Raw genomic sequence first — 21,427 nt, forward strand, 5'->3', positions numbered from 1 at the left:
CTGAATAAGAATAAGACATTGATGACCCCTAGAGGAAGTACTCTATTGATTTTGATATGTTTATGATTATTATAACTATTATTAATTAACTGATTAAATTCATGTCCATGCTATTTGGACCCATATCTCACCAATGGTGCATAATATTGTATTGAAATTTATCAAGAGAATTGTTCAGGCAATTATGGAGATTTGTATGAAGTTTGCACTTTCTGTGATTATTATTAATAAAATAGTTCATTAGTTAAATGTATTATTGAGTGTTAAAAAAATAGTTAAGGTAAATACCTTTTATTATTGGGGAGATAATCCCTAGAGGATTATATCCATTCATTTTGGAGTGTTTAGGAGTAATAATATAATTAACTGGTTAACTTTATTCATTTGTCATATAAAAATAGTTATCGCATGCAAGCTTTATTATTATGAAGATTAGCCCAGAAGGAAAAATTGTATTATTTGGCAACTATAAAAATAGTTGGGACATACGCGCAATATAATTGGGAAGATTAACCCTGGAGTCTCATTGTGTGATTATTGAATGGCTTTTTATTACATTTGACTTAATGGCGTCTTCGAGGATTGGGGAATTTCGGGGATATACCCCTGCTGTCGCCCCGACAACATCGACAACGAGTTTTTGTAAGAAATAATAGACTAACAAAGTGTTTTTTTCAAAGCGGTAAAAATAAGCGGCAAAATAAAACACTGGAGAGTGAGAATATGGGATCTTTAAATGACCCCTCTGTTTCCTTTTCCACTTACCACTCCTCTTCTTGTAATTGCTCTTTGGTCTCTTTCATCCCATTTCCAAAGCCCTGATAATGATGTCACTGAAAGACAGAAAAAGTCACGGTGCGCTGCCATGTCAGATAATATCCTAAATATTGTGTGTGTGTGTGTGTGTCACCAGATGTTTGCATTTCTTGGCATGAAGATGTTCAACAGTGTTGCGCCCTCGGCCTTCAAGGACTTTCTCTCTTCCCTCTACACTCTCTTCTTCTGCCTGACCCAAGAAGGATGGATAACAGCCTACAAAGAGTTTAACAAGTACGCGCTATGCAAGGTCCAGTAAGGCGGCGGCCACACTGATCCATCAGTAAACACACAGAATTATTGACGGATAGATTTCTGTCCATTGGTTTGTTTTGGAGATAAATTCAATAAGAAACTGACCTGGAAAACCAACAGTCATCCCAACGTTACACCAGGCTTTCTCCGTTTTATCTTTGTTTTGGTCGTACCGTCGTCTCTGTGTTTGTTAGTTTTTCCAAAACAAACGTAGGAATGCCTCTGATTGGCTGAACAGATGGTGACAAAAAAGTTCAACTGGGTTGAACTTTTTGTCTGTCAAAACGGGTGGAAATCTGACAGACGGAGCGTCATCAGTCCTGTCTGGACAACAGACAGCTCTCACTGAAAATGAATTAAAATGAACGGAGATGGACTGACAGACGGATCAGTGTGGCCGCCGCCTAAAGGTAAAGAAAAACATTCTGTGTGTAGTACATAGGCCAAATAAAAGTAATTTATGCTCTGTAAGTACTGAATGTTCATTGCTGCAAGTTTCAAAGCTACTAAAACCAACCGAGCAACCAACCAATCAAGAAGAGTTTCACAGTCTAAATGCCATAATTAACATAACAGTTACAGCTATAAGTCTGTGACTCATGGCATTACCATATCCACAGCAGAGTGAGTTCCAGTGTATTAATGGTTTTCCTGCTCTGCAGTACCAATGATTGGATGAAATACATCATGGCCTCATGCTACTTCGTCATCTTCATCACGGGTGTAGTCCTCCTCTTCAACAACCTGTTGTTTGGCGTATTGCTCACCAACTTGGAGAAGTCTGAGTCCTCGCCGTCTGAGTCCTCGCCGTCTGAGGTCAGTCAGCTGAGTTCGGTGTCACCACAACCGGGCTGTGCTCCCCAAAAAAGTTGCAACTCACAGCGCTGCAGAAAAAGTTAAAGAGCAGCATTGAGTTTATTTAATAATATGCAGTAAGTCTTCCAACAGCCATTCTGATTGGTCGTCTACCTGGCCCACTTCACCGTACTATTCTGTATACTGTACTTCTTGCCCTATTATGCTGTGCAGTGCCACCGAAATATATAAAATGTACATATCACCAGGGTTGGGGCGACTCGTGAGCTGAACTGAGGATGCATGGTAAATTCCGATTCAATTCCCGAGTTGGAATTGGAATGACATGAACTTCCACTTCTAAGAGAGTTTGTCTCGACTCGCTAAACATTATAAATCAAACATTATGAATCAAATAAAAGACAGTTCAACAAATCAAACATTCAATCATGATGTATGTATTTCAATTACATGTTCTGCATGAAATACCACCTGAAAGGTCCCTTCATCGTTTTTATAGTATTCAGTCGGTCCCACATGGGACCATGTGGGACCATGTTGCACGGCACCACATGGGACCATGTTGCACAGCACCACATGGGACCATGTTGCACAGCACCACATGGGACCATGTGGGACCATGTTGCACAGCACCACATGGGGCCATGTGGGACCATGTTGCACAGCACCACATGGGACCATGTGGGACCATGTTGCACAGCACTATACTTTATCACATTATACACACCTGTTGCTCTAGTGTTTTAAAAAGACGGTACCTTACTGTATCCAGTCAAACCACACAGTTATCCAGCCAACTGCCATCACCTCTGCTCTCCCTCTCCTCCCTCTCCCTCACCTCCCTCCCTCACCTCGCTCTCCCTCACCTGCCTCTCCCTCTCCTTCACCTCCCTCTCCTCCCTCTCTCTCTCTCCCTCACCTCCCTCTCCTTTACCTCCCTCTCCCTCACCTCCCTCTCTCTCTCTCTCCCTCACCTCCCTCTCCCTCACCTCCCTCTCTCTCTCCCTCACCTCGCTCTCCCTCACCTCGCTCTCCCTCTCCACCTCCCTCTCCCTCATCTCGCTCTCCCTCACCTCCCTTTCCTTCACCTCCCTCTTCTTCACCTCCCCCTCCCTCACCTCCCTCTTCTTCACCTCCCTCTCCCTCACCTCCCTCACCTCCCTCTTCTTCACCTCCCCCTCCCTCACCTCCCTCTCCTCCCTCTCCTTCACCCGCTGCCAAAGGAGGAGGGAGTTGTGAGCAACGAGAGCCTCATCAAAGAGCTGCTGGCTGCCACCCGCCCGGAGAGCCTGAACGCCAACAGCCTGCAGGAGTTCACCGTGATCCATGCGGCCATAAAGCAGAACATGGAGGAGTACAACCGGAGCGCCAGGGAGCTGCGGAGGTAGGGAGCCGGCAGCCGGGGACGGACGGCACGAGGCCGGGCAGAGTCCGCGCTAGACTCGGATCTTAACGGGAAATTTCAAGAGCCAATGCGACAGACCGAGGAAGAGGGGAAAAGTACGGAAGTGTAAACACAAGGTCCAACATGCGCAATGGCTGCTCAGTCTTTTCACCGTCGCTTAAGACTGGAAAACTCTCTCAGTGTGTCCCCAGCTTAATGCAGTAGCAACGCTCCAATAGATGATAGAAATCATTTTAATCGTAAAGCACAACAGATGTTCAGGGATTTGTCTTGGCGCCCTCAGTGCAGAAACATATTGACATCCTACATTTTGATTAAAAAAAAAAGTCTTATATAAAAAAAAGAGTCTCCCACCTTTTTTCACCTATTTACAATTATTGGTATTAACGTATTAATTTCTGCGTTCCATCGGTATAAGTTTCCTCCGACCGGATTCCGGTGTTACGCTCGTTCAAACTGAAAGGTTTAATAAACATAAAGAAAGCGATTCACTTAAACACAATTCAGCAGCAGGACTAGTTTTTTGTAGAATCTGCTTTGTTCTCGTTCGTTTATGTGCTAGAAGCGTGATTCTCAGACTTGTTCCTCCAGACGATGGCAGTGAATGGAGAGAGAGAAAAAAACGCAATTCTCCAATCTCCTCTACCGGAGCAACAGATCGCAGAGAATCACAGATTTGGGGGTTTTATCACGGCCATGAGGTAGGAGATGTGAGAACATGAGGCGCCATGGTAGCGGGCCCGGTGCAGCATGAGGAACTCACACAGGATAGAATGAGAAGCGTGAAATAGATCCCGGTCCTGTCTGTCTATACCTTTGTCTTTGAGGACATTAAATTAGATGACTGTGCTCAGGTTACAGCGCATACAGTATATGTCAGTATTCACGCCGTGCATGTACCCTCCTTTGCCCAGCATCGTGGCGGAGATGCGCACGGCGACATTCAGCCAGGAACAGGACCAGGACCAGGACCAGGAATCGGAACAGGAACAGGACCAGGACCAGGAACAGGAATCGGAACAGGAACAGGACCAGGAGGTGATCCGGAGAGGCCAGCATGCCGGCCGCATACTGCAACACATGCGGGAGAACGCCGTGGAGCCGGGACCCGTCGGAAACATGCTGAGCACACTCGGCACCATGGAGAAGGTCCGCTGAGAAGGCCGATCACGGCTCTGCTGCTCATCCTGTTTCACAACATTAAAGCAACATTCCACTTAGTTTTAACACGGGGGCTGTTCAGGACTCGACCGCCATGAAAACCAGAATATAAACTACTGACCAAGATCAGATGCAGCTGGACCAGTTTGAGGCGTTTAGATTTTTACTTCTCGTTCATTGAATGAGCCACGAAAACAGACTGAAAACTGACACTGAACACGTTGGAGAACAGATTCAACATCAGATCCTGCTGCTGAGATTTTAAACTGACTGTGGGTCCAACGTTTCAGAACAGAATTTCACCAAATAGCAAATTTAGTGATAGAGGAGAACATAGTGGAGGGATACCACTTAGGAGAGATAGTTCCTGTTTGGGAGACCAGATCTACTTTGATTTTTAAATTCTATTTTTAGTGTAAACCAAGGATAGAAATGCAAAATGACGAAGGACCCAGGATGCTTTGTTGTGTTAAAAGCAGGATCTGTTGTTGAATCTGTTCTCCGACGTGATCAGTGTCAGTTTTCAGTCTATTTTCTTGCCTCATTCAAATGAATGGGAAGTAAAAAATCTGAACTCTACAAACTCGTCCAGCTGCATCTGATCTTGGGGAGTCGTTTATATTCTGGTTTTCATGGCGGTCGAGAGCAGAGTGACCCCCGTGTTAAAATATTGCTTTAAGCTTCTTGTTAGCACCTGACTGTATTGATGAGGAGATGAAATGGAGAGTTAGATTTAGTTATGTTGCAGGCTGCATCAGGACAGCAAGGTCTATCTTAACTTGTGTGTGTGACCACCATCTGTGTGTGTGTGTGTGTGTGGTGTGTGTGTTTCAGGCTCACGTCATAGAGTCATTGTCAGCCAATCCGATGCTGATCCATCGGCGCCTGAAGACTAGAGCCAAGGCTCTCCAAAAAGACAAAAACCTCCACGGAGCACAGAAGTAACTCTTACTGAAATATATATATATATGTATAAATAAATAGAGAAATGTGTATGGAAATAAATAGTTTTAAAAATTATATGAAAATAAACATATGGAAATAAATGAACAAATAAATGTGACAAAAAATATAAAAATAAAGCATTCAATTCTGATTCACAGCAATTTATATTTCTATATTAAAGTTTTTCTGTATCGATTTTCCACTTTTTTTTATCCCTTTATATTCTTAGTTTTTTTTTCATAGTTTTTATCCTATTAAAACCATATTGCAGCGAAAAGTCCTAGATATTTAGTTTTCTTTAAGATATTAAACTAAATATTATACTGGACTCTTGATTTGTTCTGACTTCAGATCTCATTAAGGAGTGAAAACATGCAGCTCTTTATTTAAGAATCCCTGCTGTAAACAAACGAGGAACGCCACAAACTTATAAACACTTGATTTTATTCTCAATAAGATAATCAAACAAAGGGTGTACATCATTTTCAGCATAATAAATGAAGCGGTGGGATAAAAAGGGCCGTAATCGGTGGGACCGTAAAGTGCAGGTACAAACACTGGCTGACAAATGACTTGGTAATGTTCAACGTAGTGCAAACTTCCAATCTGAATTAATAACGAACATTAAATCATAACTGAAGACGTCGCCTGCTGGGGCTGCACAATTAATCGTGTATAACCATAAATCGTGATTTTAGGAAGAATATTGGATATTTAAAGCTGCACTGGGCAACTTTGCATGTTGGAGCTCTAAATGGCAGAAATACAAGGTAGACTGGTGCCATTTAGATGAAACTTGGGAGTGATGATGCATTTTGGCACTGTGTTCTGGGGCTTAGATTCAGTTACACTGATTGGCCTGATGGGGGCGCTGCAATTTGAAACCTGCAAGTCAAAATCTCAAACTTTGAAAGGCCATAACTGCTTCCAGCTGGAGGGACGATGTTTACTTGTAGTAGACATAAGTGGCAAAAAGTACAATAAAAAAAATTTAATTCCTCAAATCGTTGAGGCTAATAATTGTGATTGCAGCATCAAAATAATCAGGATTAGGATTTCAGTCATAACTGTGCAGCCCTCATGTCTATCTTCATCACAGACAGAATGCATAATGGATGTGAAGACGGACCATCAGACCAGCTCAACATGGATAAGGGTGATGGAGAAAAAAAAAAAAAAAAAAATTTGCATAACTTCATAATCATAATACCTCTGGGACAACATCGAGAGTGAAGTGACCACACAGACGTCTGTTTACACAAAACCTCCCAGTCTTCCTCCGACCCAACTTGTTCTGATGCCCCAAACCAAATTATGAGTGATTTAAAATATTCTTAGGTGAGCAGCATTATAAAAAAAAATAATAATTACATCATTGGGGACGGGGTGGGGGGTGGGGGGGCAATATTGTCAACTTGATACAGAAAATGTTTTTATTTGGTATGACATGAACGTATGAAAAGGGGAAAAGGCCAACAAACCCACATGATAGTGTCAAAGTCAGAATTTGGACATTTTCAGCTCGTAGGTCAAAATTACAAACCTCCAAGTGTTCCAGCTTGGAAAAAACTGAGAGAAAAATGGATTTTGTTTACCCAGCGTAAAATACTGTTTCCTTTTGCAAAAGCCAAAGTTAAGTCAATGATATTTGGTAATCTCAGCTAGCTAGTCAGCGTAGAAAGTTAGCAACTCTTAACTGCAACTTTACATCTCAAATTTGTGCGTTTAACCATTTAGCACACAGGTGTTTTAACAGATGTAAAGGTCATGCAAGGCTGAAAACTGATTATAAATATGTTAACGGTAACACTGTGAGATAAAACTGCGTCTGGGAAAACTTTTCCTACTTGGAGTTCTGACTTGAAGGGCCGGTCCGCCTCATTTTTCCTTATCGGAAGTCTGAATTTCGGACTTTCAGGAACTTGAACGCAGCACTGCGGGCAGACGGGCCGGAAGATCGATTTTTCTTCCACGGGGCTACAAAGGGCTGCGGGACAGTTCACTAGCCTCTTTCACTATTTTCCGAGACAAATAGTTTTAGTTTAGAACAGGACCTACATGTGAGCCACCGGCCACAGTCGACATCTAACAGCATTTGGCCGACGGCAGGCGGTCGTTCAGTTCCCCGTCCTGCTTGTGGCTCCGCAGATCAGTTATAAAAAAGGGAAAACGACCGACAAAAATCAAAACAAAGTGTTTAGGCGTTTGCGTAGGAAAGAAACAATTACTGTACACAAGTGCTACAAAAACTATAGTCATACTTCAGCTTTAAAAAGTATGTAAGTACATACACAGCGTTCTTGTGTTAAAATAGGAATATTTAACAAAATAGTTCATACAAAAATTCGATACATGAGACTACATTTAAAGCATTTATTAAAGTGTTGTGTGTGTGTGTGTGTATTTCACTAGAATCAGTGAATAGTCTGTAGTTCCCTTAGACAGCGAGGCCTAAGGATGTAAATCTGCAAATAGAGCTGAGTTACAAACAGAATGTACAAGAAGACAAAAACAAAACACTTCACTTGAACCAGATGACACTGAACCTACATCTCATTTACCGTAAAACTCCTAATAATAAGCGCCTCGTCTCTTAACAGCCCAAGAGGAAAAATCCACCTTCAGAAACTCTCACACTGTTATATATCATCAATCTGTGATCTTCAGTTCATTCCAGGAGTTATTTAGTGATGAAGAGTTGTAATTTACTTTTCTGGTGAACCAACTTTCCCTCAACCTGCCTCGTCTACTTCTACTGCAGTAAGTGATTTACTACATTTCCCAGAATGCCTTTTGACAGCCCCAAGAGAACGGGTGTGAACTTGTTGCGTTCAATCAAAGCTCAGAAGGTGAGCGTACGGTCATATAAATATAACTAGCCAACTAGTTTGTGAACATTGGGGCGTGTTTATGGCTGTGGCCACGCCCCCTTACTCAAACCCCAGCCTGTCTCTCTGCTGCATTGCATTCTGGTCTCTCTCCTGCTCCTGCGGGTGGAGAAATTGGTCTCTCTCCTCTTCTACGATGGATTTCTCCCTGTGTGATTGTTGAACATCTCTCGGTGCAAAATGGCGGCTCTAGAAAGAAGCCCTCGCTCTTTTATTCGACGTTTACCGCTGATGTTTTAGATCGCTGGAACATTTGTAGCTGCACTGGAAATATCTGCAAAGTATATCAGCAACAGATGTTTTTTTCCATCAGTGTTGAAGTGTTTTAAGGTGGATTTTTGCTTTAAAGCTGTGTGAGACCATCCTTCATCTGGAAGATCCGCATTCTGACCTCGGACCTCCCTGGAGGCGGGAAGTGAAAACAAAACTTCCCTTCGGGGAATCGATAAAATATCACTCTCATCGTTTCTGCCAGGAAATAAAAAGCCTTGCGGACACACACACACACACTTACAGCAGCGTATGAGATCATCGTGTCATCATGAAATGTCTGGGCGACTACTGGAAGTTTTACGGCGTCTCTCGACCGGTGACGAGCGGTTATGACGGGTTGGACCTCAATGATCACGTTTCACAGAATATATTTACCGTTAAAAGTTCAAGCTCAAGTGTGAAAAAACAGACCGTAGGCATCGTGGGATCATGTGGGACGTCGGGGCCGGGCCACAAGAACAACTTCCAACTCTCAATTCTGAGAAAGTAATGGAACAGATATTGATAACGGCCTCCCAGAATCGACAGATACCGATCGGCCGTGGAAAACTCCGTTCCTGCTGCCGCGCTGCTCAGCTACTGACATTTTAATGGAGAAACGTCACTCTGTTGCATGCCCTGATTTTTTTAAGTATTAAAAACAAAGACGAATAAAAGGACACTCTGAAAGACGTAAAAGACGAAAAAGAAAAAATAGGAACAATCAGCCTACTTGTGGTAAACATGACGGTTATAGAGGTAATAAAGTTTCTTTTCTACAAACATTTTCTTCCAAAAAAATTACCATGATAAGAACTGGCATCGGGAACTGATGAGGAATCAAATGGATAAGCAGAATCAGAATTGGCGTTAATAAAATCCAAACGATACCCGTCCCCCAGCGAGGCGGGGAGAAAACACTTGGGTGTGTGCTGCCTGGAGGCTCCGTCTGTCCGTCTGTCCATCCGTCTGTCAGTCTGTCAGTCCGTCTGTCCGTCAGTCGTCTGTCAGTCGTCTGTCAGTCTGTCTGTCCGTCTGTGCCTCACTGGTCCCGAGCCTCATACAGCAGTTTGGCCGCCTGTAGGAAAGACGGACAAAGATGGAGTCTGAGATCGAAATCAGTGGGACTCCATTTGCACCTGGTAATAAACTGGGTAACACTTTATTTTCTGGGTCCACAATTTCCTAACCATTTCCTAGAAAGGGAGCTGTTCATTTCTTGGAAAGTTTCCTGGAAATGAACCATGAAATGATGTAGCAGTCGATAAGATGCTGCACACTTCTAAAAGAGTTTCCTGCAAAACTATAAACTATTTATTGGAAAAATAGCAGGCAAATTTGGTAACCCAAGTCATTATTCATATAATTATATGATATAGTTATTTGGTGAATTCCTTCCTCTAATTTCTGATTTTCATTATTTCATGAAATTTACATAATTTCATGGTTCCGTCTTGGAAATGACCAGGTACAACAGATCCTGCTTTTAAGACAACAAAGCATCCTGGGTCCTTCGTCATTTTGCATTTCTATTCTTGGTTTACACTAAAATTAGAATTTAAAAATAAAAGTAGATGCGGTCTCCCAAACAGGAACTATCTCTCCTAAATGGGATCCCTCCGCTATGTTCTCTTCTATCAATAAAAATGCTATTTGGTGAAATTCTGTTCTGAAACGTTGGACCCACAGTCAGCTGAAAATCTCAGCAGCAGGATCTGATGTTGAATCTGTTCTCCAACGTGTTCAGTGTCAGTTTTCTATTTCTATTTTCTTGCCTCAATCAAATGAACGAGAAGTAAAAATCTGAACGCTACAAACTCGTCCAGCTGCATCTGATCTTGGTCAGTAGTTTATATTAATAAACCTATTATTAATTAACTATTTTAAACCCTAACCCTAATATAAAACCTCCTTGTTTATATTCTGGTTTTCATGGCGGTCAAGAGCAGAATAACCCCCATGTTAAAACTAAGTGGAATATTGCTTTAAATTAACACTTAATTGAATCAAAAACAAACAAACAACAGCAGTCTGAGTGTTTGCTGTGTACCTTGTGCATCGCAGCCAGCCACGCTGAAGCCACCTTCTTGTCCTCCGCCGCCTCCATGCGGAGCTGCTGGGAGTCCTGGGACCCCATTGGTTTGTAATGCAGCAGCATGCCGCTGGCCCGCGAGGTTCCTCCTGCACACACACACACACACACACACACACACGCACACACACACACACAGCTTCAGTAAGACAAAAAGACTGATGGGACTAAACTGTTTGTCAAAGAAGATTTCAACTATTTCTCTGTCTTTTGAGTTATAAAAGAAGACAGAAATCATTAGGCAGACCGTTCAGATGGTTGTTATTTTTCTGCACAAGACACTTCACAAGTTATTTAATGCAAACAATACATTCTTATATAAAAGAAATGAGGGAAACTGACAGAAAAATGGAAAAGGGGAACAGTGTGGCAAACGCCTGGTGAAGAAAGACAACCGAAACTCAAAGTGTTGGCTCATGCCTTTACCAGTAACTGCTTCCTGTATGACATCATATCCCTGCTGCTGCCGTCAGCATTTTGACCGAACACAGCTGTAGCAGCGCTGCACCGCCTCAATATCAATATCAATACCAAGCCGTCAAAAACACTCAGTGCATGCAGACTGCTCGCAAATACACAGATGCAATAACAAACATATGTGAAACAGACGTCAACGGAATACAAATCGGATTAATTTTGAGGATTATTTAGGATCTATGAGGAAACAGACACTCTGACACGGCTTTCCCAAACATAAGAATGAAAGATGGATATGTATACTCCTTTTACGATGAGGGAGGTGTGGACCGGACTCGAAATGCTCATAATGTTCATAATCCGTCCAGCGACAGGCGGGTGTTATGCAGGAGTCGGGGCAGACATGAAGACATGCTCACCAACAGTCAGGCTGTGGATCCCAAAAGCACCTTAGCACCGGCAGCGTCATCGTTTGGCTCACAGTGAAGCACAAACCATCTTGGAAGTTATTCCTCGTGATCTAGAACAATTTAATCAACGTTCGCAAACCGATAAACAAAGTCCCCAGAAGTTCATTCATTTCCTGTAGAGCTGAGCAACCAATGAAACTCGACGTTTGACAAGCTTTTCGGCAGAAGAAAGTCGGCCACGGATGAACTGTTCGCGTGCATCAGCCAATCAGATTCCCGCGCTTTCTCATTTCCCGACTGATGTGATTTAATTTCACTAACAACAGTTCCACCTGGCAACTTCAAAATGGAGGAGAAGTTGATTCCAGCCGTTCAAAGCTTCCCAGTTCTCTACAGCTTTTATTTGAAAGACGACAGGAATAAACATCTCAAAAACGAAGCTTGGAGAACAGTTGCATCCATCGTTGGGGTCGACGGTAATCTCCGTTTAGTCATTTTACTGATTTTTAACTGTTTAGTTTTAGATTAATGCAACCTAATTAGTGCTCGCTAGCTAGATACAGTATGTTAACTCATCAAAACACTGACAGTGTTAAAGCAAAACCAAAGCAGCTGAGCTCAGTGATTAACAAACCACAGAGGAGGAACTGATCAGTGAAATCTGCTGCTGTAGTGTCAGGAGGGAATGAAAACCTGCAGACTAATCAGGTTCAAGAAAGGAGGAAAGTCTGCAAATAATATAATATATACCAAATAAATACAGCAGCAGACCAAGAAATGAACGCATGTCAGCACGAGGCCTTCATCAACGAAAAGGCCTGGTGATGAATAAATATTTGTCTTTATTTGGTAGTGTGGACTTTCCTCCTTTTTTGAACCAGTTTGCACAAGACTCTGCACCCTGAGGGCATCAAGAGGAGTTTGAAGGCAGCTTCAGTACAAACATATTGGTATCGGCCTTCAAAAATCCACATCAGTCGAACCCTAGATTGGAGAATCCTACACCAGAGGAATAACATATAGGAAGATGCCAAGATGCTTTTGGGAATCCGGGTTACTTCATGCATAAAGTATCTGAGAAAACAGGATTTTCAGGTAGCTTTACGCACTCAGACTGAGACCCGGGGAAACCAGCTGGGGAAACCAGACAGGGGGAGGGACAAAAAGAGTGATTGACAGGGAGGGGGGAGACTGGGTGGAGTTAACCGGGGCTAACCTTCAGAGATATAGTGACTGTCCAGCAGACTGGTGTAAGTGTGAATGTCATTCTCTGAGCCCAGAGGGAGAAGGGCCGGGCCGAGGCCGAGGCAAAGCAGCAGAGGGAGAGAGCGTGTTAATACCAGAAATACCAGAAGGGAAATTAGGTTATCGGTGTTAATCAATCAATCATTCAAATGGTTAGGAAAAAAACAAGACAGACACAAGAATTTCCAGTACAGCAGAGGATGTCTCGCTTCATCATTTATGCTATGAAAAGAAGCAAGAAATGATTTTTCTTCTGTCATAAAAAGCCTAAAATATATCACTAAATATAGTCAATAACATGCGTGAAGTTCTAGTCTTTACGATGTGATTTTTGAGGATTTCCTGGGGTTTTTTCTTATACACATGTAACCTCCGTTTATTTCTAATTCCTGCCTTTTTTTTTTGTGTTCTATTTGAAGTGACGGTCCTTTGCAGAGCCTCACCTCCTGGGCTGGTCCCGTCCGTCAAAACCTGCATGCTGGAGATCCGAGACAACTCCACCTCAAAGTGGCTTTCGCCGTCGAGGAACAGGTACCTGATGGGTGGGGAGGGGTGGGTTGGGGGGTGGGGGGTGGGGGGGTCAGACAGAGAGACATTTGCTTTTCTTTCCCAAGCAGCTCCTGTGGGGGAATTGTATGAAGAAGCTCAGTCTGGTTGTATCAGTGATTCTCAACCTTTTTCATACCAAGGATCGCAAATTCAGTCCACATTAGAGCCACGGACCCCCATTTGATGAGATTTTGTCTCTCGGACCCAAATCTGAGACTATTTTTTATTGTTAGATATGATTTTGTCCCGAATTCCAAGACTATCTGTATTGTAGGTAGAGAGAAAACAGAGAAACTAAGATCAAAACAGTCATTCTTCTACATTCTATAACTGTGTTAACTTCTTGTAAATTAAATAATGGTGAAGTTTAACAATTCATCCATTTTCTGGGGACCCCCTGGAACCTCCTCAAGGACCCCTGGTGGTCCCCGGACCCCACGTTGAGAACCACTGCCGTAGATTTATGACGGTATAGCCTGATGTTTTCTTTGGTACTCATTGGTATGGTAGTGTATCGTTCTGTTAAACTCTGAATTGGGCCTCTATAGGAATGCTCACCTTGGATTATAGCACAAGGGATATTAACATCATATCCTGTGTATTGAAAAATGCAAAAGCAAATGGGCACAACATACAAAGACAGAGCAAGTCTAAAGTCTGAGGTAGATAGATCAAGGCGGATACAATACGGATGCAATGGTTTGAGGTTTTGATGATACGATTATAGTGTGAGGAACAAAGAATCACGGTTTTACGTTTTTTAATTTGAATTGAACTGAAACTGAAACATTCCAGGTGTTGTCTGCAGCCGTGTCTGCCACAGAAAACACAATCATTACATTACTTGCCAAGATGCTCACAGCTGACTGCCAGTTACACTACCTGTGGTTGTTGGAGAGACGGCACATCATGGTTTCAGACTTCTCCGACGTTTCCAAGGTGACGACAAACGAACCGCCTGGGGAAAGGAAACAAAAACAGAAAACTGAGAAAAACTCAGACAGCAAACATCCGTCCCTCAGCGACTCATAGAGTATCACAACAAGAGTAGAAACATTTTTATTTGTCGCTCAGCCTCACTGTGGTGTTTCTGCACTGCTCTTCCCACAGATCACCTGTCAATCAAACAGTGTGGGCGGAGCTTGGATTCTCTGTTGATGCAGTTTGAGTTTCTCTTTTCTCTGTCTGTTCAGCCATGGTGGCTATCGCTGCTCATGCTAACTACCCAGTTCTTCTTCTGCTGTTTATTCCTCCAAACAAACCGGAAACGTAAAACGCATCACTTCCTGTGCGGCAGAGGATTTTTCCCAGGAAAGAGCTACCAGACACCGGCTGGTTAGAACAGACAGTGGAGAAGCTTTATGGACTGAATATAGGTTGGATCACTGTTGTTTTAATTCCATTGTTCCCACACATTATCTATTTCAAAATTCAAACGTTCCAGACTGAATTTTGTGACTGGATTTGAAGATTTCAATATAAGATTTGTTCAATATAATGTATTCACTGCTCATGTCTCAGGACTATATCGCTGTGTCGATGTGAAACGGCATGTGCAGCAAAACTTTTTCATAATTTTCCAGTACTTTTTGATATAACTTTTAAAGGCATGGTAAGAACCGTATATCAATCAGAAATAGAGACATTTGTTTATATGAAAATGTCACGGATGATAACTTTAAAATGTACAAGGCATCTTTTTCTCAACAATCCATACTTGTTTCCAACTGAGCTATTGATAATGCCGTCATCAATAAAGCATGCGGCTGCAGGCATGAAGCTGCACCAGGCTGCTAATGGATTTTTCATTAGGAGCCTGGCTGAGTGCTGCTGCTCATTTACACACACACACACACACACACACACAATGACCTGCACTAAACACACACATACACACAGACCCGCACTAAACAACACACACACCCGCACTAAGCAACACACACGCTGACCCGAACAACACACACACTGACCCGCACTAAACAACACACACACACACTGACCCGCACTAAACAACACACACACACGCACTAAACAACACACACACACACCCGCACTAAGCAACACACACACACTGACCCAAACAAAACAACACACACACTGACCCACACTAAACAACACACACACACAGACCCGCACTAAACAACACACACACACCCGCGCTAAGTAACACACACACACTGACCCGAACAAAACAACACACACACTGACATGCACTAAACAACACACGCACTGACCCGCACTAAACAACACACACACCCGCACTAAACAACACACACACACACCCGCACTAAGCAACACACACACACTGACCCAAACAAAACAACACACACACTGACCCACACTAAACAACACACACACTGACCCACACTAAACAACACACACACTGACATGCACTAAACAACACACGCACTGACCCGCACTAAACAACACACACAAACATACTGATCCCACATTAAACAACACACACACACACCCACTGACCCACACTAAACAACACACACACACACACACACACACACACTTACTCACACTAATGGATGGATGCACTCTGCAAGATTATTCTAAAGATTATTTTAATGCCATTTCTGCTTTGTTTGATGGCGTACTGTTTGGAGTGACAGGGAAGATGGGGTGTGTGTGTGTGTGTGTGTGTGTGTGTGTGTGTGTGTGTGTGTGTGTGTGTGTGTGTGTGTGTGTGTGTGTGTGTCATGTGACAAAGGCCATAAACCCATGATGAGAGAGCAAACGTTCCCACTGTGTCCCTGATGTAAAATTCCAGCACTTTTCTAGGACTTTCCATAGTCGGAGCGCTTCCACGACCTGAAAAATGTGATTCCTTCCTGGTTTGTTAAAGTTGTTTTTCAGCTCAGAAAAGTTGTAAAGATCTAAAAAATCTGGTTTCCACTACAGTCGGGCTGAAAACCATCTAATGCAGAGACAGGCTGGAAAACACTTTCTGCTATATTCCTGCAAAATTCCCTGATTTTCCCCCGACTTCACCGGAGAAACCTGACCAATTCCCCTGTCTGGAACACACCTCTCCAAACTCCATGATATTCCAGAAAGTCTTTTAAAGCCCCCAGATCTTGAATATTTGCCTGAGATGCAACTTTGGTGCGTCCAGATATCTTGTAGTGTGTATCCACCCTTTTCCCTGTTAACTATCAACACATAAAGCTGCTCATATGACAGAGCTAATGGCAATACTTCAACGAAGGAGTTCAATCGATTGATCCACGTTACTTATGCGCAGAGATGTGATCGAGACTGATATGGGTTTTTGAAAGAAAGTCGATATTTTGTGTCAATCTTATAATCTGACCATTTTCACGCCCAGAACATGACAAGCCTTCACCGTTTCCCCAAAAATTTGATTCTTTGCATCATCTATATCAGTAAAGCTCTCCATTAAAATCCATTCTAATTAACTGTTTTAAGTGGTCAGCAGTTCCTTAGAAGATTAATTTCATATCCGGTTTTCCAGACTGTTTTTCTGTAGCTGAGGTCAGGGAGGAACCTCCATCATATCGGCAGTGGACGACATGACATAAAAGGTCAATATCGGCCCGATATATCGTCTAACATTAATCAGGATAGGGCAGGAAAGAGGAATCCAATGAAAGTGAATGGCATGGTTTGAAAAAACACAAAACAAAAGCTAGTACCATTATACAGCACATACAAAAACAAACAAACATGTTTTAACCCCTCACCTCCCATGAGCACTTTGAGCTGTTTGTCGTAAAACTCCATCTCCTTCTGGGACACCAGGCTGCACTCGCCACACTGCCGCACCGGATCCACGAAACACATGCGGGGCAGCGCCACCTTCTTACTGCAGCACTTATCACAGAAACACCGGCCGCACCGCCGGCAGTGGTGCTGCCAAGGCAACAGACAGTCAGTTAAATGACACATACAGGAGTCAGGCTGTGGGCTGCAGAGAGTCTTACTTACTGCACCTTTAAATAAAGAGTTTAAACCTTGAGACAGGGTTCCCAACTTATTTTATCATTCCAAAATAGATTCATACTAATTTTTCACAACTCTACTACTGCAGTGTCATGTAAAGCAGCTTTTACAAATGCTATGACATTCAAAATGTGTTTAATTTCAGACCAGTTGCATTTTAGCCTCCTCACTTTTGTCCCATTTTTCCAAATTACTCCTGTAAATATTATTTTCAAGTTTACCAAAATGATAAACGCAGTATCATTATTTAAAATGTCTCTTCCAAAATGTTAATAATAGTTTACAATTTTCCAAAACATTTCCAGTCCTGGAAAACAAATTATCAAATTCCATAACTTTTCCAGGATTTTCATGACTGTGGGAACCCTGTTTGGTTTTTGTAAAGGACATCATGTGCAGCTCAACATCAGGAAGTTGGTCTGAACATTTTGCGGACAAAGTGCTTATTCAGTGATTCACGTTTACAGTAAACCAACCATCATTTCCATGTCTTACTTTAGTTTCAAATGTACAGCTGGCAGGTAAAATAATGAAGGTGGCAGGTGGATTCTGGATGTATCAGAGGTTCCTGTCCTGATCGTACTTTAAAACATATTTCCTAGCAAAGTTGCAAAGAAATGGGGAAACAAATAGCAGAGCCAAGGATCTACGGTGCTACTGTGTTAGCAGCAGACACTCCTTGGACAGAAATATGTCACCACAGAGCCAGCAGAGTGTGACGCTGCCAAACTGCATCTCAGGTTTCACAACAGACAGAAGAAACAAGCGGCTCAAATGTCGTCAGCGTAACTATTTTTTCTTTCCTCTGTAGATAGTCAGATAAAGTCGTGGTTTTCTGTGGCACTCGGACCTTTCTGGTGATGAAGTCGAACTTGGTGTCACACTGCATACATCTGGGACACTGGAACAGAGGGAAAAACAGGATGTTACACAACACACTGCGCCGGGCGGGTTCAGGTTCAACGGCAGCTGGACAAGACAACAGGAGCTCAATCACAGCAAGAATAACAGGCTGGACTGAGCTGTGTGGAGGTCACAGGAGTCACAAGTAGTTTAACCAAGACCTTTTTAAATTATTTTGTCTACCAGCATCTGTATGAATCAGATCTAACCTGGACAGATCTTCTCAAACTAAGGCTAAAAGCAAAGTTATCTTTTAAAAAACTTGTTAGAAGACATTTGATTGAGTTATGGTCAAATGCTTAACTTTAGTTTTGTACTGTTGTGCCATGCATATGTATTTCATTCACACTTCTGTTTGATTGAGCTTGTCTTTAGCCTTTTGATATGTAAGAATCATTGTTTACTGTACAAATGTTACTTATCTTATTAATATTTCTGCTTGTCTTTCATGCTGCAGCCCATGACAAAGTGCTCCCAATTTTTGATTTTACTGTATCCTGGTTTTAAACTTTGTGCATTTGTTTTGGCTATATAGCCTCCTCCAATGTAATGTAACCTAATCACACACACTCACGCGCACACACACACACACACTCTCTTAATTTACTTGTTTTTTGTCTTTTTGTTTGTTTGTTTGTTTTTGTTTGTTTATTGTCTTGTTTTTTTTTGTTTTTGGTTATTGTTGTTTCCATTGTATACATCATATAATTTTATTTTATTTTATCATGAGGTACTTTTATAAACCTAAAACATATTTTAGTGGGACCCCAGGAAGAACAGCTGACACCCTTGTGTACAGCTAATGGGGATCCTTATCAATAAACAAATAAACCTAATCAAACAGTGTTTCATGGGCTAACAAGTATGGATACAAGAGTGTTTAACATGAAAATGTGGAGTCCCTGGGATACAACACTACATGGGAACTGGCAGGGTTAAAGGCTCGTTTCCCACCGGGGCGACCCGGGCTAAAGCTGCCTGCACTCACAGGATTGGATAAAACCACCCACCCATGTCACATTCTGTTAGCTTCCCTGCTACTGAGGCATCCATTAAAACTAAAACATACATCCATCTTTCACTCCCAGGAAGTTGGTGTTCCTGTTGCATGACAAATCAGATTAAAAGAATTTTACCTCTTGAAAATAAACCAAGGTGATGTAAAGTGGTGAGGTGACACAAACTGCCATAATGAAGCCACTTATATCCAGTGTAACGTTAAAGATTCTGTGTTAGACGGGGCTTCAAACTACATGTCAACAACACTCAGAGCCCGGATAGCTCAGTCGGTAGAGCATCAGACTTTTAATCTGAGGGTCCAGGGTTCAAGTCCCTGTTCGGGCGGTAGCTTTTTAGGAGATCAATAAAGTGCAATCTTAAATGGAAATACAACCATGAAGGACTGGAACCTAATCTTCCCTTGCTGCCTCCATAGATACTCTATGAAAATCTGTTTCTGATCCCTCTAGGTGTTTACACCTGTGCTCAGATGTGTCTGGTGTCTCGTCAAAGCATAATGTTGAAAACTCTTCTGGCAACACAGGTGCCAGACAGACAGGAGGGTATTGTGCAGAGAGGTTTGACGAGCTGCCACACAGTGTTTGGCTGACTTTTAGCCATGACAGAGACTGTTCTACTGAATGATAAGAAGTTATTTATAACTGACAATCCATCATCATAATGGCTATTCCTCCCCCAGTCTGTTCCACCATTACAGAAACATCCTGTACACGGAAAGCAGCAGATGAGAAATGATTAACTTAGTTAACAGGACCTGACTGACAGAGCCAGGGCAAAAAGCCTCTGAGCAGCCAGTGACAGCTGCTGTTTGTTCCTGCTGCCTGTCATGTGTGTCTCCTGCTGTGATGCAACAGCCCTGACGAGACAGAGAGCTATTGTAGCCACAGTGTGGACAGTCAGAGTGCTTTGCATGGCATGGGCTGCTAGCATAGCAGCTCCATCAGCTAGCAAAAGGTAACAAGCTAGCCAACTGTGGCTGCAGTTGTTAGCCAAGCCACAAACAATGGATGCATTGTCACTTCACCAATCTGTTGTAGCTTCACATCATAACTGAAACACACTGGTGTTTTCAGGCGTATCTGAGCATTTCACTCTGCTTCTGACAGCTAGCTGTGGCAGTTAGCTGTAGCTAGCTGGTTCAGCTGCCAGGCTGGCTGGCCGTGCCTGCAACGCCCAGTCCGGGGGGCCAAGTGCGATGTCCAGAGCTGCGTCAAGCTAGCCAGGGACAGCCAGGATAATACCGGAAGTTAAGCGATTTTACTTCCAAAATAAAAGCGTACATTTTGTCAAAGGAAAAGTGTTGAGGTATCTAGCCTCAATACGCGTCGTTTTAGCACGCACCGGGTATTCTGGAAAAAAATCAAACGATTGTATTTTTGTTTACTACAAATTGTAAATATAAATCAAATATATTCTTGATTTTCACTTTGATACTTGATATTATTAAAAAACGTCGCATATGTTCACCAATAAGGTTTTGTATTTTGAAAACGTCAACCGGAGTTCCTGTGTGTTTATTCTGGCTAGCTTCACACTGCTGTCCGGATGGCTGTGGATCTGAAATAAATCCCGCCGCTTCTCTCACCTCTTTATCCGGGACCCACTGCGGCTCGTCCAGCGAGAACGGGCTGTTGAAGGCGCCGTTCTCCGGCACCATGCGAAGGCCACTCGGGCTCCGGACTAGCTTTTTGCCATCAGGCACTGAAGACATTTTCCACCAACAATTCCTCCTCGTACAGTAGCGACTCCCTCTCTGTCACAAACTCCTGGACACGCCCATCCGCCTGATTGACAGGGCGTTCAACAAATGGCTGCGACCGTTGGTGTCACGTGATGCACTGGGCGCAGAGAGTTGTTTTGGTTTTTACAACCCCGCCCATTGGCTGAAAGTAAAACACTGATGAAATGAGAAAATAATTCGTAGTTTGTTTTAGGAAGGAAATTTGAGCCTCTGGAATGTCAAAAAAGTTCATTATAAAGGCGTAGTATTGAATAAATGACATGTTCTAACAGGAAAACTGGAACAGTGAAGGTGTTAAAGCTACAATCTGCAACTTTTCTCCTGAAGACAGGAAGTGCACTGTTAGCCCCGCCCTCCCTCCAACACCTGTCAGTCATCTTGATGAGCTGTCATCCTCCAGGTTTACTGCTGCTTCACTTTGCTTCCAAATGTGATTTTATAGTCATTAAATCAGATTGGAAATTAATTCTGAGCATTATTTAAATTGGTACAAGTCGCTTTTTTTTCTACCAAAGCATAAACAATGTCACCCTGTCTATT

At 42.7% G+C, this 21,427-nt stretch overlaps 1 protein-coding gene and 1 non-coding gene across 2 annotated transcripts; one reads left to right on the forward strand and one right to left on the reverse strand.

Moving 5' to 3' along the window:
* Positions 1–5,825: 5,825 nt before the first annotated feature.
* On the reverse strand, positions 5,826–20,885 carry zfyve21 (zinc finger, FYVE domain containing 21). Its single transcript, XM_071906137.2, has 7 exons — positions 20,732–20,885; positions 18,074–18,124; positions 16,965–17,133; positions 14,134–14,209; positions 13,146–13,237; positions 10,589–10,719; positions 5,826–9,616 (listed from the first exon to the last, which is right to left on the reverse strand). The coding sequence occupies exons 1-7, from the start codon at positions 20,855–20,857 to the stop codon at positions 9,581–9,583; spliced, it is 681 nt and encodes a 226-aa protein (XP_071762238.1). The 5' UTR covers positions 20,858–20,885; the 3' UTR covers positions 5,826–9,580.
* Positions 19,398–19,470, forward strand: trnak-uuu (transfer RNA lysine (anticodon UUU)). Its single transcript has one exon. It is a non-coding gene; the product is annotated as a tRNA-Lys (tRNA).
* Positions 20,886–21,427: the final 542 nt, after the last annotated feature.

Source organism: Centroberyx gerrardi, chromosome 17 (assembly GCF_048128805.1).
Source record: "Centroberyx gerrardi isolate f3 chromosome 17, fCenGer3.hap1.cur.20231027, whole genome shotgun sequence".
NCBI classification, from domain to species: domain Eukaryota; kingdom Metazoa; phylum Chordata; class Actinopteri; order Beryciformes; family Berycidae; genus Centroberyx; species Centroberyx gerrardi.